General features: G+C 35.5%; 1 protein-coding gene across 4 annotated transcripts in view; it reads left to right on the top strand.

Moving 5' to 3' along the window:
• WWOX (WW domain containing oxidoreductase) overlaps positions 1-22,439 on the top strand; it is a 524,293-nt gene that overhangs the window by 3,410 nt on the left and 498,444 nt on the right. For all 4 annotated transcript variants that reach the window (XM_086757955.1, XM_086757956.1, XM_086757954.1 and 1 more), the window contains exons 3-4: positions 686-743; positions 1,946-2,124. In XM_086757955.1, coding sequence (XP_086614081.1) covers positions 686-743; positions 1,946-2,124 — 237 coding nt within the window. The remainder of the gene's footprint in view (positions 1-685; positions 744-1,945; positions 2,125-22,439) is intronic.

Below are 22,439 nucleotides of genomic sequence, written 5' to 3'. Positions count from 1 at the left end.
TATAACTAACTGGAATGTTTTCAGTAGATTTTGAGCTGATTGAATTATAATTTAATACTTTTCACCCAGGACTAGAAATACTGGGACTGCTATTTGTTAAGTACTTCGGTAGGGTCTTTTATATAAGAGTTTGTTTTGTAAAGATTTGTCATTTTTGTTCTTTTATCTGTCCTTCCAACTTTGATTTAACATATCCCATACCCACTTGAGGGTTATGATCTTCCAGCTGTTGTTGTGTGTTACGTGTAACTTTTCCTACATTTAGTTCAATGTTTTTGCTATTTACTTTATCAGGGATAGATACTAAACTGTATGCAGTAAAGATAAAAACTCTATGCATGCAGTAAAAACTGTATGCCTACTAGGAAGCATGGTTGCGTTTTACTGATTTGTCCTATAACATAAAATAATCTATATAAATAATTTTTAGATTATACAACTGCAATGACTAGCACATGAAGTACCAGATCTCCTGTACGTATATTGTACTCTTCTTAGAGAGCAGTTGTGTGTGATTAGGGAAGCAATCCTTCTTTCACGTTCTAGTATTGAAGTGCAGCAGGTAAATGCATTGCCTACAGAAATAATGCAGAATTTTGCCACGTCTGTCTGAGAAATCATTCAAACTTCAAATGTCAGTGTACTCTAATGCCTGCAAAAAGATAATATTTTTTGTGTGTCCTAGGTCTACCATATGGATGGGAGCAGGAGACTGATGAAAATGGACAAGTCTATTTTGTAGAGTAAGTATGTCAAAATGTACAACATGAACAAGTAGGACAACTGTGTTTCATGTTGGGTAGCCTTTTTGAGTTACGATACTGTGATAGTATCAGGTGGAAAGACAAAGAAATTAGTAAGTACAACTTCAGAATCCATATGCAGATATTACACTTGTAGCAGTGTGTAAACAGCCATTTGCGGCTTTCTGAATTCTTCCATGTGCCCAGAAAATCAGCTTGTGTGGCAGACTGAAGTGACTTGCATAGCCACATCTCAATATTTGAGCTGTCCCTCAGGTGATGTTTGTGTAGGCTCATTTTATTTGTATACCTTTATGGATAAGCTCTGCACTCTAACTTTTAAAACTTATCCAGAACTTCATGGCTGATTGTTAATGTTGGAGTAGTGCTTTAAACATACAAGATGAAGACAAAATTACTGCAGCTCTGACTCACTCGCAGTCTCAAGCACAGAAAGAAAGAGGACGGGGATTGAGCTAGCAAAGATTTTTAGAAAGGTAAGGCAGGAGGAAGTTCACAGAAGTGGAAAGAGATTTCTAGGAACATTTCCTTTTATATCTTTTCAATGGCGAGTTCAAAATGGGGTAGTTATCTTAAACTGGTTTGGCAGAATAAAGAATATTCAGGGGCCAAAATAGTAAGTGTAGCCTCTCTGTCCTGTAGTTAAGGGATGAAGACTGAAAGTTGTTGCTTAGTGTCTCTTTCTGATAATTGTGTGAAGAAAACTGAAACTTTGTTTTAGAAAGGTGAGCCTGACCCAAATTGTGCCATTTACTGAGCTGATGTGAAGCTATTTGTTTTCACTTATTTGAGGAAGAAAGTACTGAGCTACATTTCTCATTGGTATATTGTTTCAAGGGAGTAGTGTAAGTCCCTTTTATAGAGCTCCTAAGAGAACATGATCTTCCCTGATACAATGCAATTTTTCCCTTGACAAAATTCTGCTTTCTATGTCAGGAGTTCACATAAAGTTCAGAATGGCTTTGTGAAGTATGTGAGTACAATCATGGATGCTGTCAGTATTGGAAAAATGGTTGATGAAATAAGTAATTGGAATAATTTTAACAAATCTGAAAACAATTTGATTTTAAAAATTTAAATAATCTACTAGAATTATACACAACAGTGGTTAAAATACATTTAAATTCTAAATGCAGAGTACAGAAGCGTTGAAGCAGTTGAATTTTTATGTTCTTTTGCAGCCACATAAACAAAAGGACTACCTATCTTGACCCAAGACTGGCCTTTACAGTTGAAGATAATCCAGTAAAGCCTACTACTAGACAAAAATATGATGGAAACAGTACTGCAATGGAAATACTTCAGGGTCGTGACTTGAGTGGAAGAGTGGTTATAATCACAGGAGCAAATTCAGGAATAGGTAGGTTAATGCTACGCACAAGGTAAAATATGGCAATCTTTATCTTACAAGCCACTTTGACATCAGTTGTTTAAATACCTGTGTACTTTTGGTATTCAAACTTAGTTTGCATCCATACAAAACCCCTAGTTAGAAAACTTTTTTCAGGTTTGTGTACTGCTTTTTAAAAAAATGTGGAGAATTTCGAGCTTAGAGGAGAGCCACAGGAGAGACATCAAGTCTGAAACAATTGATTTTTGTCTAGAAAACTATTGATGGAGACATTTTACATTGTGTAAGTATGTAAAGGATGGCTGTGAAAGGGAAGGGAAGTTTCTTTTTATGATCTGGGTGGCTGGGATAAGGAGTGAGGTTTGTATGGCTGCAGGTGAGTTCGGATAAAGTATTCAGAAAAACTTTCTAATGGCAGCAGGTAAACTCAGAGAAAGTTTTTTTTTTTTTTTTTTAATTTTTTTTTTTTTTTTTTTTTTTCCCCAAGGAAGCTGTGGAATCTTTATCTCTGAAGGTATTTTCAAGTCATCTTGATGATGAACTTGTCTCAGAATGTCATGTTTGATGCTCCTTTAGGGCAAAAAAAAATAAAATCTTCATGACCTTTTGAAGTCCCTGTTAGTTGTATTTATGCAGGTTCAGAAATCCTTTTAGACACTCAGCTTGTTTAGATATCTGTTAGATACACATTTGCCATAGAAGCAATACTATTTGAGAGATTCTAATGAGCTGCTTTTGTTCCATTTTATAATGAAGCTTTGGTGCTTAAGGGCTTTGCCTTTCTTCTCAGAAGACAGAGTTTCTTCTCCAACTTAATTTGCTAGGCTGTTTGAAGTTTCATTCAGCAACCTGCACAGGATGTGTCTTTTTATGTGGATTAAATTTGTGGAGGAGCTGCAAATATTACAACACTGGTGTGATTTGGTGTTAGATTTAAATTTTTTTTTTGGTAAATGAGAGGATCTACCTAAATCCCACATAACTGTTACTCTTTTGTTCCCTTTTGTGGTTTGCGTTTTTTTTTTTTTTTTTTTTATGGAGGGACTACATCAATATTGAAGGAGTCCTTATGCAAATTTATTTTATGTCCTTTTTTTTTAGTGCAGGATCTTGATTTAAATGCATTTATGAGGACATTGGAAAACCTTGGAGATGCTCTGTAAAGTGGGTTAATAGCAAGGCTTAGCATTCTGAATTCTTTTGGTCTTATTTACCTCTTAATTATTTAAGGGAGTGTTATCCCACAGGAGTCAGATGAGGAATTTAGAGCTTTATTGTAGCTTGCAATTTAACAGCACATGTCCTGCTGCCATTGCGTGATATGCTGCTGTGGATTGGTATTGCAGTGAGGGCAGCAAGTGTGGTACTTATCTGTCTCAATGAGGAATTTGTGTTTTCTAGGAAGGTTTACATTCTAGATTCTTAGTACAGCATATCTTTACATTGGATCCAGCAGTAGAATTTGCTTTGTATGCAACTGTGCAGTCTCAGAACATTTAAGAATTACCTGGGCTCAAATGATTTGCCTTCAGCAGGAGAAGAGCTACCAGTCAAACTTGCTGAATGAGCTGAAAGTGTTTCATACACGGCAAAAGATTAATCCAAAATGTATGATGGTTCTTCCAAATTTCCCGCCCCCCCCCCCCTATTTCTCACTTAGTTTATAATCTGGATTGATCACAAGTAAGCGAGGGTATCTTTGCACCAGATCTTCTTTGCTTGTGGCATATATGCACAGATATATATACCCATACATACTTTCTTGATCTCTCTTAGTAGGTGAGGGCAGGGTATCACCCCTGGTCAGAAGCATATGAAGATGAGTTGAGAGCATTAGTGAAATAAGCCTTGTGTGCACAAGCAGCACAAGCCCAAGACTTATTTCACTAGTGCCACACATAATTTCACACAAAGTTTATTTCACTAAATATGAGGTTAGGACTTAGAGTCCAAAACTATGAAGGTGTGGTATCACATATGTAATGAAGGTGGTCTTATGGCCTGTGTAACTCAACTCTTGCATATCATTTTGTATTTAATATTGCTGTAGTCCTAGGCTTTGTGTCTGATAGAACTTACCAGTTGCCTTGGAGCACGGGTTAAGGAGAAAGCAATTCTAGGGTTTACGCCTCTTGCGTAATCTGTGTTCTTTTTTCCTAATTCTAAGGACTTCTGAGAGGAGATAACCAGCACAAGCCCAGCTCAGACTATGACTTTTCATTGACCTGTTTGATGGAGAAAAACAAGGTTCAAACTCCTTGGTGTTGTGTGAAGGGAATGCTCCCCCTTTGAGGTTGGCTAATAGTGTTCTTATCCAATTAATTGGGACATAATTGTGAGAATTTGAAGTTTTCTTGAAACTGTTGTCAGAGTCTTTAAAATGTATCAGTCTTGACTTAACTCTTAGCCATGCTTTGTGACTCTTGGCGAATTGCTTTGAACGTGTCAGTGTCATGTAATGGATTGCAAGGTAGAGATCCCTGTGAACTGTAGTATGTCTACACAGTTCTTTGGGACTGCATGTGGAAATACTAATCAGCTATCTCAAGTGGAGTCTTGCCAACTTTGGAGCTTATTTCCCCATTTATTTTAGAATTTCAGTGCTGTGTTCCACTTTGTGTTGTAGATACTCCTTTTAAATTCTCTGGGTATTTTGGAGCTGGTGTTTCCCTCCCTATGTATTTTGAGGAGTAAACAATTACTGTGTTTTCAGAACATTGACATGCTTTCTTTAAGAGGTAAGCATAAATATTTTGAAGGAAATATTGCTGTCCATTAAATAGAAAGTAGTTGAAAAAGAACGGATTGCTTGTTGAGTATTTATACATACTAATGCAAGGAAAGAAACCCGCCGCCACTCAGCCCTTTCATTGTTGTAAAAATTAATTTCGATGGTACATTTGAAACTAACTTTCTAGTATCTGTATATTTGTTGAGGAATTTTTGATTTCAAGATGAGTAGAACAAAGATCAAGGTGTAAATTGCAGTCTACCAATTTATCAAAATGCATAAAGTGCATTTTCAGTTATTACATTGCTGAATGCTCAAAATAAAGTTTGGGAAATGCTGTGAATCCCTTGAAAGATGGATAAACATAGAAGCTGGGGTTTTTTTATTCATCTATATACACCACTTTAAGATAGTGAAGTTAAATCAACAAAGATGGAATGATATGTTAATTGACTTTATTTGAAAAAATCTAATACAGGGAATCCAGTGTAGCTTGCCAGGAACTTTTTTTTTTCCCCCTCATAGTTAAAAAATGTCCTTGTCTTCTGAAAAAGAGATGTTTGTTTAATTACTGAGGAAATACTTTGAATGACATCAGCAGTGGTAGAGTTCTAGTGGTATCACACATACTGGCTTCTTAAATGTTACTTCACAGAATCATAGAATAGTTTGGATTGGAAGGGACTTTTAAAGGCCATCCAGTCCAACCCCCCTGCAAGGAGCTGGGACATCTCCAACCAGATCAGGTTGCTCAGAGCCCCGTCCAACCTGGCCTTGAATGTTTCCAGAGATGGGGCACCCACCACCTCTCTGGGCAACCTGTGCCAGTGTTCCACCACCCTCATTGTAAAAAAAAATTCCTTCCTTGTATCCAGACTGAGTCTGCTTCCTTCTATTTTAAAACCGTTACCCCTCGTCCTAGCACAACAGACCCTGCTGGAGAGTTTCTCCCCATCTTTCTTAGAACTTCTCTTAATATGTCTGTAAAACTGGGAGGCTGTCTGCTCTGTGGTGGTTCTTTTCTTTACTGCTGAAGGAATATGGACTGTAAGAGCTTCCTAGATTACATACCCGCTTTCTTAATTTAGTCCTTAAAATTACTGCAAAATGCCTGAGGGGAAAAAAAGTACTAAAAAAATCAGATTTGTAAACATTTAATTAGTTTTCATTAGCAACTTGGAAAAGGTTAGCAAATTATTCTGTTTTTACAATATAAAGAGATCAAGAGTTATTAGTAAAACATTTTCCTATATTTTTTTTTTTATTTTGAAAGATTTCTTTTCTTCTTACACTGCAGTCCAAATATTTTTTTTTATTTTTTTTCTCATCTGTTTTTTAAGCTCAATCAAAATTTTGGTCTATGTATCACATCAGAAGTTGAGGTAACTTTTGGTCACGGTAAAGCTGATGTAATAAAAAAGTAAGACTGACTGAACAGTTAGTCTTGTGTCAATCTTTCTGGTTTTAAAAACTTACTGTTCTGTGTACATTTAAACATGAGTCGTGTAAATGGTCAGTTTCTTCTCTTAAAGCCAGTAAGACTTATTCCACTGTGAGGAATTGAAGACAGCATGCAGGTTTGTGTGTGCGTTGGTTTTTTTTTGTTTTTAAGGTCTCAACATTATTAGGGTTACAGAGAAAACGCTTCCCTAGCGTGCTGCTGGTATGAAGTCAGTCATACTTTCCAATTTTTCCACTAGAGGGCTGTGTTGCTCTTTGAAAACACTAAACAAAAGCGACCTGGTGGTTTTTCCTGTTTTTGGTAAATGCTCCTGGAATTTTGTTGTTTGTCTTCTTAATTATTAGGGCTAGAATTTGAAATTTTAAGCATGTCAGCTGTTCATCTAGGTTTAATTTTTATAAAAAGATGTGGTATTTTCAACTGCATCTGTAAGCAATCTAAACATTTATTTTTTTTTTTTTTAAAGAATATTACTTGGTTTTAATATCAGGGAGACAGTTGTGTAGCTAATGTGATTTTCTATGGCTTCTGTAAATATTGCGGTCTGTCTTTAAGATTCATGTAGCTATATGACCTTGAAAGTACATGTTCTGTTTCCTGTATCAAGTGCAGTTGCATCTAACCTATCGTGACTGCTAGAGTATGCACGCGTAGGGAAATGTCAGTAGTGGTGCAGTATATTATGGAAGGGCAAAAAGTGTATGTTCTGTGCAGTCAGACAGATTCCACAAAGCAGCGTTTTTCTTAATGCTTTTGCAAGACTTTATCAAAAACTGTATTGATAATCACACCCAAACCATTGCTCAAACTACAGTTCTAATTTTTCTGCTGTATGAAGGTCAAAAGAAATCTGTTAATTGCTTTTGTAAGGGATGCTCAGAACAAGCACAAATTATCTCGAGAAAATGAAAACCACTTTTGGCTTTGAGCAGCTTAATTTCTTTTCAAATACTGAAGAAAATCTAGAAGGTTCAGTCAAAATATGGCTTGCTATATTGCTTTTCTTGATTATATTTTGCCAGAGTAAAACACGCAATTTTATAATTGTGGAAGTGTTGTGTTTTGTTTTTGTTTTTTTTTTATTTATTTTTTTTTCTTCCCCGTCACTTTTATTGCTATGCAATGAAGAGGCTTTAGTTTGGAGAAGAGTTATGTGTTAGGTACTATTAATCAGTACTTAAAAGACCAGTCAGTACTCCAGTGAGCTTTTGGTCTGCCATCTACTTTTGGTGTGAGAAGTTGTCTTATTTCTTCTTTTTTTTTTTTTTTTTCTTTTTTTTTTTTTGTACAGAACTTCAGTATTAGCAACTTTTGACATACTGATGCAAAAGGTTGGGAGACGTGCTTATAATTTATTGCAATCAAACATCTGCTTTATTATTTTAAAAAATGTTCTGAATAACTGACCCTTTAATTTATAGATGATAAACAGAAGGCTTTCTGTTTTATTGCCCTCTCACAGCTTTATTTTTTCTGATGACTCTATTGGTGTGGATTTTTTTAAGTGTGGAAAGCTAGCTTGACATAGTTAATAATAATAAATATTTATTGTTATTGTGCAAGTTAAACTGTAGCATATCACTTAGGCTTTTAAACTCTAAAAGTCTGATTAAGTTACAGCTAAAAATTATGAGTGAATTTTAGCAGAAGATGACGTTTTATTAAAATATGATTTTACAAACAAAGGAAATGCAAAGCAGCCTACTTTTTTCCCCTCTTAATTACTGAAATACAGTTAGCAGCTATATTCTTTCATTCTTTCTTTTAAAATTTATTTATGCTACACCCATGGCTGATTGGCATCCCCTTAAAGAAAAGTAGCCAATACTTCAGGATCAGGTATGTGAAATCGGTCAAAGAGACTTAAACCTAGAAGTCTATCTTGAGCTCAACTATCAGAATAGAGCCCAGGCAGCTTTTGAAATGCACTGTATATTTAATGAACTGTATTCTCAGTATCAAATGTCATAGTTAATTGCAGTGAGTGTTTGTATATATACACAAACATAACTGAACATTGTGAAACTGTAGAAGGTAACATTTTGACAGTAAGTTACCTGATAATTTACTTTGTATTAGTCATCATGGTAACATGTAGATGATTAGATTTTGTCCACACGTGGTGGTGCTTTTGTGATAAACTGCAGAGCTACATAATTTTTATTTATCATATGCCTTACACTGTATCACCTGCACCTGATTCAGACATCTCTCTCATATGTGACATTATTCCAACACTTTATGTCTGTAAGCAGTGTAGAATGGCTACCCCTCTTAAATTATTCTGCTTCTAAAATACTAGAAACTTTTCTGTCTCACTTACCAGAAAAAACAGTAAAGTCTCAGTGGTCTGGGATGTAGGATTAACTGTGTTAATTCCAGGACCAATAGCATCCAAGATCTGATACTGTCAGGATGGAAATATAACTCTAAACTATTGGAAAGCTAGAGATCTCTCTTTTCAGTAAGCATACAGTGCCTATGTTAATTCAGAAAGATTCCGATATGTTTGTTTTTCCGTCATTGTTTTATTGTATTAAAAATATATTTTTGGTAGCTTTTTACTTGTTTCTCTTTATTAAAGGAGTATAAGCTGTAGGTAAACCTGTACATAAATGATACAATACACATGGCCAGACTACTGTGCTTTGGCTGTGTGCTTTTGTACTTTGTACTGGCAGAAGGTAATGAAAGTTTGTTTTACTGGGGGAGTGACATATTGCATAGCTTAAGAATTTCTGAATTCCTGAATTTTGAGCTATTGTTTCTGTATGTTGTGTCAGTAGTATTTGAGCGCTTCCTATATCAGTATTCTGGATTTTTCTTGCAGTTAAAAAGCGGGGTCTACCTTCAAAGCCTTGATAGAGGTAGATATAGTTAACATTTGTTGCATTTCATATGCCAGTTGGGTTATAGCTAGTTGAGTAATGACTATTTAAGCTACTACCTATAACAGGAGCAAAATTAGACTTTTAAAGCTCATCTAAATTTCTTATGAAGATCATTTAAGGTCTGTAATAGGTGCTGGCTAGCTTTCACCACTGTGCCCTAAATCTATTGGCAACGGACAGCTACTGAAAGTATGATGAAAGAGAGCACCTTTACTTTTTGAGAAATCAAAAATTGACTTCTCTGTACCTGCAAATAAGAGAGTTTTGTGGATATGTGGAAACATTCTAGTTGCAGAAGTTACTGAGATTATTTGTGGGCGACATAGCATTTTTACTGAGGCTGGCTTTATTGGCCTTCACAAAGAAGGTAACACTTGCTGAATCCTAATTAGACCAGTGAATGGTCTCATTTAAGTCAAACTCGGATCATATGGGAGGAATAAAATAGACCCTTACAAACACCATTGAGGACTCTCATTTTAGTAGTATTAGTCTGACTGTCTTAAATATGTTCATTGTGTTTCACTGTATTGCATGGAGTTTGGTGGTCTAAGCCCACAGATGTTTGTCTGAATCTGTTGATAAGGAATTGTTCAGCTCCATTTTTGAGCTAGATTTTCCTTAAAAAATGTGCACATCTTTCTTTGAAAGCACAAAGTTTATTTTCTAATTTCTTGTCTGTTTCCAGATGAAATAATATTTAAAGGTTATACAACTGACAAGATTTCTACAAAGGAACTGCTCGAGATAGTCCTCTGTTTCAGATTCACTTTATGATTTCTTGTACGCTTTTGGAATTTTTCTTATTCTGTAACACCTGAATTTTGTCAGCCTTAAAAAAAAGAACCTATTTTTGTTGGATAGTTTGTTTTGGAAAAACTAATATTTAAGAGAAAATGAATCTGACTGGTTTTGGTCTGTATTGTTACTTTTCTCAATTCTATTAATATGTTAACTTTTCTCAAAGATTTCTAAGCATAAACTTATTTTTTTGTGTATTTTATTATGGTGAATAAACAACAAGGTGTTTGCTTTCCAGTAATTCTCTATTGTTTGCGTCCCTCTTTCTTATGAAAGCAGAAAAAAGGGATGTGGCGTAGGGGAGCAAGCTTGTGACAATGCTTCTTGAATGGTCTTTTCCTACTATCTAGATCTTTTTCCTAGTTTAGAGAACAGAGCTTGTTGTCTGAATCAAAATTGGTTTTCATAAATGCCTGAATTCCTGGGGACTAATAAGTAGAAACTTCTGCCTGTTTTTATTAAGAATTTATGTACGTAATTCAGCTGTACCTTGGTGGTGCAGAGAGAAGGGAAGTACTGGGGTTTTGCTAAGGAGATGCATCTTAGGCTCTTGCTAAACCAGCATAACTTGTGGTGATTGAGCTATTACAGTCTTTGCATGGTTGTATGTTTTCATGCTGAAAGTGTTTCACATGTGGAGAACTGAAGTGGGTATTATTTATGGAGGCTTGGGTTCAAAGCTTATTGTGAGGCAGACAGAAAGATCAGCAATATATAACCTTGGATTATTTTTCTTGGCCAAGTCGTAGCTGTCCCCGAGATTGTTTTAATGTGATACTTTTGTATTTATTGGGCTTTTAAAGACCTGAAAAGCATGAAAGAGTTGTTCCTTGATGCATATTTTAAATTTTTTTTTGTGAATTCTAGGCTCCATATATCACATGTTTCACTATTCTAAGAAGCACAGTATATTAACAGAAAAGCACAACTGGCCTAGGTGCAGCCGGTGTGTGTATGCTTTGCCCTGGTAGAATAAAATAACCTCTCATGAGAAAAATAAGTTACCAATAAAAACATCGTTTTGCAGATATAACTTTTACAGCACAGTCTCCTGCCAGCACAGTTGTTTAGGAACTGTATTCTTGCCATCCTTTGCCAGCAAAACAGTGGCAATGGAGGTTTGGTTTTAAGCCCTTTAAAAATGAGATTTGGTGGCAAGGGTGAGGGGGAAAAAAGAATCATCCTTCAGCCTAATACAGCTTGATATCTTATGTGCAGCTGTGTGTTTTAGTTTCATGTTGTTACTCTGGCTTCAACAGACTTTTTCATTCTCTTGAGGAGAAACCAGTTGCTTAATGAAAAAATGGGAAAAGAAATGCTGCAAAATTAAAGGCTAAATTTAAGTCCCGTGATCCACGTGCTGTGGACCAAATTTAGCATGGATTATTTTAAACCACATGAGTAGCCCTAACATAAAAATGTCAATGTTTGTATAGAAGTTTAGTTGTTTGCTTCATACTTAAACATACCTGAAAAAAAACAGTGAAGTGTAAGTTTGTTTTTTAAGGTATTTTCTTCATGGAAGTCCAAAACTTTGTAGCAGGCATGAATTTTGTTGTACCAGTGTTTTTTTTGGGGGGAGTGGGAGTGCAATGCTTTTCCAGGAGAGCCTGGATCTTGCAGGAACAGTATTTTTGTCCAGAGTACATTATCTGGGTAATTGGTGTAGAAAAGCACAGTTTATGGAGGGGAAAGTGCCTGTGGGGTGGAACTTCTAACTCATTCTGTGGCAGGACATTAGTAGCTGTCAGTCAGAGATTAGTACTGATGTATTTTGGACAGTTAAAAAACTACTAAAAGCTATTATTTTCAGATTTTGTATAATGTTAATAGAAGAGGATTCTCTCTAATTTACAGTGCTAATTCTGAAAATTTACGGTAGATGATAGTGGTTGAGTTTTCCATGAATGCCACCACTCTGTTCTAACTCTGGCTTCATATTGTGGAATACTAGTGCTGCTCTGCTTTACGTCAGACCCCAACTGTCTACTTGTTACGTGTTATAAATATTAAAAGGTCCTCTGGGACTTCTGTAATTTATATTTCTTATTGAATAAACTGAAAATGGTGTCAGATGTTCATACTGCTTTTTCGTGTTCATTTTGATGAATCTATTTATTACTTCTGTAATGAGTAGTACACATGGTTGGTTAGTCAAGTTATTGAACTTCATCAACCTTGGCTGAAATTCACAATGCATGTGAAACTTGTTGTAACATGTAAGAAATCATATCTGGGCTAAAAGGTTCAATAATGATTACTACTTGTAATGGAATCTTTTTACAATGAATTGAGCTAGATGCCTGTGTTGTACTTCCTGGTGGTACTTTTACAGAGGAAGAACATTTGTAGAACAGGAACCTTCAGATGTGGCACACCTTTCTTGTCCATTATCTAGGACTTAAAAAGGCTTTTCAATGGGCTGCACTTTTCTATCTTTTGAAATAGTTAATTTCACAAAAATTTTTCTTGTTATTCTGTGCATATTTCATAGTCCAGAGATGAAAATTTTGCATGAATCAGTCTGTCTTGCTGCAGCACAGAACTTGCTCTGCATCATCTTGTGTCTTCATGTTGTGAAAGCTAATTGTGCTGCAAGAATTGATTGGATAGTTTTGGTTGTACATTTGTTTGTGGTTTTTTTTTTTTTTTGAGTGTTTATTAGATGGTGGGAACAGAAGAGCTTGATGCTTTCTAATACTAAATAAATAAAATAAATAAATAAAGCATACTGCTTTCTAATGACAGCGTCTTCTGAGACATCTGGTGACTTTTCTAGATACTGTCAACTCTGGTTACAGCATAAAGATGTACATTAATGGATATGAAGTTTTTGGCTTGCCAGCAGAAAATTTCTTGGTGTTTCTGCCTATGCTAAGCATTAGGGTCACCACAAGAAAGGATTTCATTATCTTCTGTCCCTTTCAAGATCCTCATACTTGATTGTGTCAAGGTTTTATAAGGTTTTGAAACTCAAGTCTGAAACAGTAAATCCCTGCTGAGAAGCAAGTGAAAGGAGGCGGGTATGAACTTAGGAAGATAAAGATTGATATCCTGATGGTATTAACTGCTACTGACTTCAGAATTTGTGAGGCCAGAATTTTGCCTCAATTATCAAATAGGAGTAGTACTGTGAGAAAGAAATCGATTTTATATTCATCCTAAAGTCTATGATTTGCAAACCTTTCTACAAGACAGTGTGTGCCCTAGAAAAATAAATACATCAAATGTCATATCCTTTTAATAATTCTCAAGGGAAGAACATGAAAACCAAAAGTAGTTTAATCTTCTGTGTTTTTTTTTTTTTTTAATTAATGATATTTGCAGTTCTTAGTTCTGTTATTGACCATACACTAAGTCTTATGCCTTTCTGTTATTTTTATTTTTCCATCTGTGAGTGAAAGATTTTTGTTGTTTCTTCTCCTTTTTCCATTTTGTCTGTCTTTTCTCCATTTTGTAGTCTTTTCTTTTTATTGTGTGAGATCTTTGTAGCCTTCTATTCAGCTATATAACCTCAGTTTTTCTGTTCATGTAACATCTCGCTGGTTTTGATTTCTTGCTGTACTTTTACGTGGTGGTTTTTACTGCTTTATCTGTTGCTTCAGAAAGCTCCCTACAAGCTGACTGTCTTCAAATCTGAATAATTTCTAGTAATATGGTTTACATTTCCTCTCTTCTTCATTTTAGTATAGTTACCTTGCTTACTGTTTCTAAGTTCCTATTCTTAGTTAGTGTCTCCTTCATACTGAAAACCAAGCGACGTTAGGTTTTCTGGTTGTTGTTATACTTTCTTGATAGTAGTAATATCTGTGTGAACAAGGAACTACCACAGTTTAGCTTTGGATATATTTATTTAAATTTTCACGTGCACTCTGCCTTGAGGTTCAGAAAAATGAGTGTTGCGTAGAAATATTTTGTTTCTTCCAGGTTATGTTATCTTTGTAGAAGGTATGTTTGTTGCCTCTTCATTATTCCATCTTTATCCAAGCAGCTTTATCAGCATATTCTTTAATTGTGTTTCCTTTATTTTTGATATCTAAATTCAGGTTCATAAAACTTGTGGGACATTTTCCTCTTGTGATGATTAGTCAAAAAGCTGCCTTTGTGCAAAAATTCACTGTTTGTTTAAAAGTTTGTGAGGATCATCTCTAATTCTCCTCTAACACAACCAAATTGAATAAAACAATATTATATTGTATATTCAGAAATCCAGGAACTGAGAGGTTCTGGTTATGTTCCTCTTCTGCCATTGGCAAACATGAGCAACATTTCTCACTTCTCTGAATTTGTGCATTACAGACATTAACTATGCTACTTCAGATTTTGAGAAATGCGTGGATAGTCTTATTTACTTATGGGGCAACGTATGGCTGCAGTAACTGACCTAGTTTTATGGGTTATGCCCGTGTCCATATTCCAATTTAAAGTAGGAGTTGGATTGTTCTGTCGCAGGATAAAAAGTATACTCCTCTGAAAGCTATTCTAATTCTTTGGCAGAATAATTAATTAAGATCTACTAAGAGCAGAACATATGACAACTAGAAATGAGTAAAAAAGCTTTTCCAAAAACTGCTTTATTTGTTTGGGTCTGGATCCAGCTGTGAGCAGTTGCTAAGGGGAATAAATCTTACTATTGTTGAAGGATATTTAACTCTGGAGGTAAATTTATATTATTTTGTGCCTTTCTAAGATAGGCAACGAAGAGTACATAAAAATGGCTGTGACCTAGTTGGGAGCACGCTTTTGGCATCCTGAGTGAATGAAGATTGTGATCTGTGAGAAGGCATCTTACTGTATCTGTTTGTGAATCTAATCTGTGGTTAAAGGAATGGAGACTTAGACTTCCTGATTCTGTTCTTTATATCTGGTCTTTTAAACAATTATCTCTTGCAAAACAAAAAGTTATGTATTTAGAATGTAAGGCAGAGATATGGTTCATATGGTATATTATATATTTGATGAAGAAATATCACTTACTTGACTTTAAACACACAAACTGAGACTGGCTCATTTAACTAGGGAACTTGTCAAAAAGAAGGGAGGCTGAATATGAGATCAGGAATTGTACAGCTTAATTTCTATGTGATCTTGAGTGAATTACTCAATGCTAGATTCTGGCTATCAGTAGAAGTAATGTCAAAAACCCAGTAGGTTTTAGAGAACGTTTTGTATGCTTGTTGACTTGGCAGTTTTTCCTATTTTTACAGATGTAAAATTTTGTTGGCATGTGCACTTCTGGATTTAACATCCTCCTCCCTAAACTGACAAGATCTAACTTCTTGGAAGATGAAAAAAATTGGTATAGAACATGCAGCTGTAATTGGTCATTTGCTTTAGAAGATTGTTATCATTGAGCTTTTGGGTTGGTTGCTGGTGTTCCAGCTGCTAGCAGGTCAACCTTAAATGTAAACTAGAAAAATACACATTCGTTGTGATGTGAGAAGATGCAAGATATCCTTTTGTGCCCTTCTCGAAAGTGTGGCAGAGATCTTTGTGGGTTTTTTGTGTGTGTTTTTTTTTTTTCTTTTTTTTTTCCTCCCATGACCTTCCATTATAATTTAATGACTTCTAATTCTTGCTTGTTTTCCATTTTCCTTGCTTTTGTGTTTAGACACTTTTTGTTAATACTCTTCTTATTCTTCATCTTTTGTTTCAGAACTCATCTCCTGCCTTACTTTGTATGTCGGAACCACATGATGGATCATTTGAGTTACATAACAGCTTCCCATCTCCCTCTTTCCTTCGTAGTTTAAAGCACGCCCAAAAGGTTTGCCAGTTTTGAACCTTGGGAGGTTGGTACCCATCCTCGATAGCACCTAAACCAGAAAAACTAGAATTTAAGGAGGTAACCCAGGACTGTATAAATTCACAAACCTCTGTGCCTTGTTATCTTGCCCTTTGCTAGCTGTGTCTTATCTGCTGTTTTTGTTTGCACTGGAAAGAACAATGAACTGCATCTTCTCTGTATTCAGTTCTTTTCACAGGATCCCAAAATGACTCTTGTATTAAAATCTTCCTCTGCTGCTTAACTAAACAAATTGTCTTATCTCATGTTGCCCAAAAAGAGGAGGGTAGTGACTGTCAGAAATCAAGTAGTGTTGTTTTCATTTTCGATCTGCTCATTTATTTCTTTCCCCCGTGACACAATCTATGAACTCTTCAGAACAGAACCTAGCTGTGTATGTTTGATTCTCTAAGACTTTTTTTTTGATAACCTGAATTGTGAACTGTTTGGGACAGAAGCTTGTTTTATTAGTAATCTGTAAAATGTCTAATATACATTTTAAAATCTTTCACTGTTTGTGTAACTGATATAAATAAATATCCAGTTTGTTTTAAGAAAAAAAATTGGTCCAGTTTATGTTGTAATACTTTCTTAGTATCTTTACATAACACTGAGTATTTCTTATGACATAACTTATGCATTAAAGCTTTGAGGATCTAGCACTTTAGCTGACGGCACAGTATGTCTTAGTTATTTTGCCTTGGATGAACCATTCCTCTTTATTAATTTTTCTTCTTTTATTAATATTGCACTGTTGTACTTGCCAAAAGGAGATTCAAAACATGCAACCAATTTTTTTGTTACGTTTAAGTAGGACTCAGCAGTACAGAAACCTGTGATACTGATGGCTGATGGAAGAACAGAAGCGTACTTGAAAAGAAACTAGACAACTTCTGGCTTTTTCCTCCATTTTTGGTTTGGTGGGAAAAGCTGTTGTGTTGCTTAAAGCTACTGCTGATGCAAAGAGCAACTTTAGAGAATGAGAGTTTCCCAACCTCATTTCTCACTTTGAACTTTTTTTTTAATATCTGATTTAAAAAAAAAAAAAAGCCCAAGATAGGCAATCAGAGATAAATTTTAAATTCTCTGGGCTTTATTCTGGTCACTTGAGTAAGTTTATCTAAGGTGTGTTAAAAATAGCAGCAGTAAGAGGAGAAAAAGCCCCGAAGTTTTGGAGATGAGTTGAAAAAAATATATGCCCCTCAAAACAACTTTCAAAACCTAGTTAATCTGATCAGATTTTTTTATAAATGCAGGGATGGATGCTGTCATGCTAGCACTTTTCCACAACAGAAACCCTTCCAGGGTGTGTGGATTAGCTAGAAACTGGAGTCTCTTTATCATCAGCATGCACAAAAATGTTGGTATTTATTTCCTTAATAGATTCAAGTAATTATGCTTATAAGTAGAATTACTTTAAACAAAAACCTGGTCACTTATCCCATAGTTGACTAAACATTCAGGAATGATTACTTACTGGGGAATAGTGTGCCCTAAATGTCATGTCAAATTTCACTTCTTAGCACTGATCTAGATTTCATCGAGATGCTGATTAGATGTTGACTTACATTGCAGGGAGATTTACCATTTTCGCTACTCTAGATTTCAGTTAAGTGTTTATTTTGGAAGTTTTTATTTTGCAATAAAAATAAAAGTATATATTAACATAGGTGTAGTCTAACAAAATATTTTTTCTCTTATGAATATAAACATGTAATTCTGAATAGAGTAATTTTAAAACTAAAATTAGGAATATGAGTCACAATAAAATGAGTTCTGCTCATTTTGAAACAAAGTTGCTAGCTCAAGTTCCTTTTAAAATGTGTATAACTTTTTTGTTTGACTTGGTAGTGATATATGTAGATGCACATTTAGGTGGAAAGGTTATTTTTGTCTAGAAAATGTGAAGTTGTGTGCTGAGTTGCTGCATATTCAGATGCTTATCTTCCCCCAGTATATTATCTGTTACAAATAAAAAAAATTATATGCAAACAGAAAAATAAACTCTAGTAAATTCTCCTTAAACATAGAATTTAGCATTTGGCTTTATCATTTAGATATTTTTTAAAAAATATGCAATAATTGATTTATGTTATTGGCTGACTTGCTTGCAAGAAGCCACACTGTCATTTCTGAAGACAAGAGAAAAACGTAGTTATTCTATGCTTAAGGAAACGCTGAGAATAAAAAGTTCAGAGTAATATTCAGTTGCAGTTGTGATCCTAAGTTATGACTAGTTGTGTTAATTTCTGCAACTGATTTTAGTATTGATCAAATGCCACTCTGATAATGTTCATTGGACTGATACAATACACTTTAAAAAAAATACTGAGGAAAAAATTGTTTGTGATTTGGTAGGAGCATGATCCTACCATTTAATAGATGAAGAAAGGCAAGATGAAAGAGGAAGGCTGAGACTTCTTAATTTTCCCCTCTCAAAGGAGTGTCTGTTGTTTAAACCAAGTTTGGGATTAGTTGAAATGGAAGATGCATGTCTGAACCCCTTTTGACTGGGATTTTTGGTCACATCTAATGCAAGGAGTAGATATGAAAGATAAAACTGGGATTTCACTGAAATTTCTTACTTTGAGTGAATTTCTTATTCTGAAATTCTTACTGCACTGAGTTTTCTTATGTCTGATTCTCCTTCTCTTCGCTTCACTCTCACCCCTGGCCACTGTTATCTATTCAGGCACCTAACAGGACCTGCTTGTATTTACATGACCTTGAAACTGAAAAAAAAGAACCGTGGTTAGGATGATCTGTGCAGTTTAGTAGTAAATTTCAGTCTCTCACTATGTTTTAATTAAGCTTCTTTAGGAATATCTAACTTATTTCAAAACTTTTGAAACTTTCAGTTTTTCAGGGTGGTCATCTCCGTGCGCTCCAGGGACAGAGATTTAGTGGTTGGTGGAAACTGCCTTTACACAATGAAAACAAGGTCTTACCATGGGACACGTTAAGTGGCTTGGCTCTGTATTTAATACGCGGCGTCTCACAGTAGGGTTCATTCCAGTCTGGACCCCTGGGCTGTTACTGCAATATTTATATTGGACAGTAGCACCTCTGCAACATAAAGTGTAGGAAATGTGGGTTTGAATCTGCTGCTAGGCTGTGCCTTTGGATAGCTGAGGTCATTGTCAGTGTTAGGTTTTAACAGATCTGAAAGGACTGAAGTCCAAGCTTTGTTCGTGTCTTGTGTAATTATATTTTAAAATGAGTTGGTGGGAGTCTTTTAACATTACAACTAGAGTAAATACGAGATCTGACTACAACTTTGTGACTTAGTTGCAGGACATTTGTAGTGTATGTGCCTGACATTGTCACTGTTCTATATTTTTGTTTGCTTGCAGTGTCTTCAGTTATGAATTTAGCCTTTCTTTGCCTCAAGTGATGCATTTTTAATTTTTTACAGGAACAATAACTCACAGGTCTTTATAATCTCATCAACTTAAGGGTGTTTTTTTCATATTTGTTCAGTGTTGTGATCCCTTCAGATGAAACAAAAGATTTTGTGTTTTGTCAGTGACAATGGCAATGCACTTACTTTTAAGAATAACTTTTCTTTGCAATACACTTTTCTGGGCAAGGCAGTGTATTGTGTAATGAGTGCATATTTTTAAGTAGGTTAGGTGGAAGACAGAATCAATGCATTAGTCATCCTGTTTTATTTTGGTTGGCTTTTTCTGTGGTTCATGGCTCCAAGAAAAACATATTTGTCCAATTTGCACACAAAGGGAGAGGCAGGATGTATCTTTCATATAACATCAAACTTTTCAATGAAAAATCAGTATGTGTCATTGCCACGTGCCTGCAGACACACAGAAACAAAGGCAGCATTAGTATGTCATGTGAATTGCTCATTTAAAATTTTTTACTCTTAAAATATCTTGGTGCTTTATTTCCTTGAAGACTGGCATTTGGAGCAACTTGAATAACATGCCTCTAAGATTTTATCCTAAATATCCATGTTGAAGCAGAGTGATTGTGACCAAAAAAATCCAGATACAGAATGAAAGGTGCTTTTGGGGTCTGAAAAGTATGAGTTTGTCAATGATGTGGTGTTTTGCATATGCCTGCCATCACTCCATGTGAAAGATCTGTTGGATGTTGTACCCTTAAACCACCAGCACAAGCAACAACCTTTTTGTTGCACCTTAGGTGCAGAAGACTCTTCCCTAAATCTCACATCATTGTTGCAGTATTTCAGTATTGAAGAAAACTTGCCATGGTCTGAAATGGTTTTTAATTTCTTCTTGTGTATTCAAACTTTCTTATATTTGGAATAAAGGAATGTTTTAAAACATGTAAATGCCTGATACAAATTCTTTACAAAATGTGCCCTGATGATAAATATACTGTCTACTTTATTTAAACAAGAAATCGCTGAATTACTTCTCCACTCAGTGAATCCCTTTCTCTGTTTTATAGAGGAGGTTGCACCGTTTGACAGAGCCATGTACTCATCTGGTGTATGTTGACACAGTGTACTTGGCATTAATTGAGCGATGCTAACTGCTCGTTAATTGAGACCGTTAACTGAAAATCTGTCCCAAAATTCACTGATAGTAGTTGACTGCAGATAAGAATGTGAGAGTGTTGAACTGAACAGTCATCACAGAAGATGAAGAATGAAATTGAGTGCTGATTTCTGAGTCTTTATGAAAAGCGTGCTGGAAGTCAAGGGCTGAAGTGTTTTAAATGTCTGTAGCAAATCCCATGCGTTTGTTAGTTCTGGTGCCACTCCTTCAGATTAGCTGCTGCTGTAGAGAGCTGTGCCATAATGTTAATCCTCGTGTATGTCTTATTCTTAAACAGGACTGTCACTTTTGAGTGTCAGAGCTGGAGCAACAGCAGGAAGAGTAGCCAGTCTCAGGACAGTCTTGTCTCTTGAGATTTCCCGGGAAATCACTTGGAATTTATCTTAGTTTATACAACACTTTTTCAACATTGTATTGTATAGAGTATATTTAAATACTATTACAGCTTTTCTGAAGTTTACGTTATTTAAAGATGTTGTTCTTCTGTCACACTTGGGGGAATTATCTGTATTTTGTAATTTGTAACTGACTTTGTAATTGACTGTCCTGGATGTTCAAGTATATTATCCTATGCTGTTTTTCTAATGTTGTTCCTACTTTAAAAAAAAACACAACCAGTATATATAATGTGTGATCGATCTATTTATTTATTTATTAATAAGAAGATATTCAAGTTTTGTGGCTTTTTTGAGATGCCTACTTTGAAAACTGACGCACAAAAAAAGTATTATATTGAGGTTGGGCTCAGCTTCCTTCAGCCACGTACACCCTTTGCCAGGGGCTGCAGCTAGGCAGAATGCAAATGGCAATAGTTCTTGTCTGCAGTAGGCTGTGCTGTCTTTTTTACCTGGCTTAAATGGTTCTGCAGCTGCAATACCCTAACACTATGGTACAGGCAAGATTCGCCACTGGAGGTTATGATTTCTTTCCTGGAAAAGAAACTGGTATCGTTGCTGTTAATGTTCTTTCATTGTGAAGGGCTGTGTCGCTGTAAGAGAGCGCACTGGTAGCTGCAAGCTCCGATTAAGTGAAATTGTAAAGGAATCTGGTTCTTTTAAAGTCCACAGAGTTGCTCTTGTGGGTGGAATTGAGGTTGCTCTGGTTCCTTAATTATGCACGTCTTTAACATAGGTATTTAGATTTCTCTATCTATTTAGCTCTACAGTGATTTTTTTTTCTAAGTTTTACTGTTGTTTGGGTGTTTATGATGTTTGTGGTTTAACTGCAGTGTACGAAACCACATTCAATGTGGGTTTTGATCCAATGTAGTTTTTATAGATAGGCAAGGTTTTCTTTACAGAGTTTAAACAGTTTTGTACTATAAATACTCAATCCCTGTGTTAGGCTGAGGTTTTAAAATTTACTGTGTATTGAAAACATGGCTACGTTTTGCTGAAAAACAAATGTTGTTGGCAAACTTAGTTTAACACAGTGAATCTGTTAAAAAAAGTTTTCCACCCTGCTAGAAGGTTTTCCCTACCTGTTTTAGCTATGTGGCGCTGGGGGAGGAAGGAAGCATTAATTTTTGCGGAAGAAAAAAGAGCTAAAGCTGTAAAAGGACTTGAATACTGAGGTGCTTCCAAACTCCTGCTTCAGGTGTTTCAGTTAGAAGTTGCATTCTTCTAAGCTCCTGCATAGTTGCTTCTTAAACTGTAAAGGTACTTAATTGTACTGCTTAATGAGGCTTTTCACATCTATGGAGGTTTGTTTTAAGGACTTCTACAAAAGTGCTGTAGTCTCAAGAGTGAACAAGTTGGTAGGTAGATCATACCTAAACTCCAGTGAGCTCTCTGAAGAAGACATTGTGTTTCCTCCTTCTTTTCATGTATTTCATCTGGTAGATGGTCTGAGAAGATGCCTTATGAATTATGCTCCACACAAAGTGATAGAAAGATCAGGTAGTAATAGCTACATGCCTTCCCTACCTATAGCCAGTAATTCAGTTGTTGAATTGTAAGCTTTACGTGGCTTGCATACCTGGCTTTGTTTTTCTCCTTTTACATAAACCTAGCTCTCCTAAATACAGTGCAAGAATGTTCATGAATGAGTTAGTAGTTGAAAATGTGACTGATGGGGAGACACATGGGCACGTGACCTGTGGAAATATTTTGAA

This window comes from Chlamydotis macqueenii, chromosome 13, assembly GCF_036417535.1.
Source record: "Chlamydotis macqueenii isolate bChlMac1 chromosome 13, bChlMac1.mat, whole genome shotgun sequence".
Taxonomy (NCBI): Eukaryota; Metazoa; Chordata; class Aves; order Otidiformes; family Otididae; genus Chlamydotis; species Chlamydotis macqueenii.
This window is presented reverse-complemented; position numbering and strand designations above follow the sequence as displayed.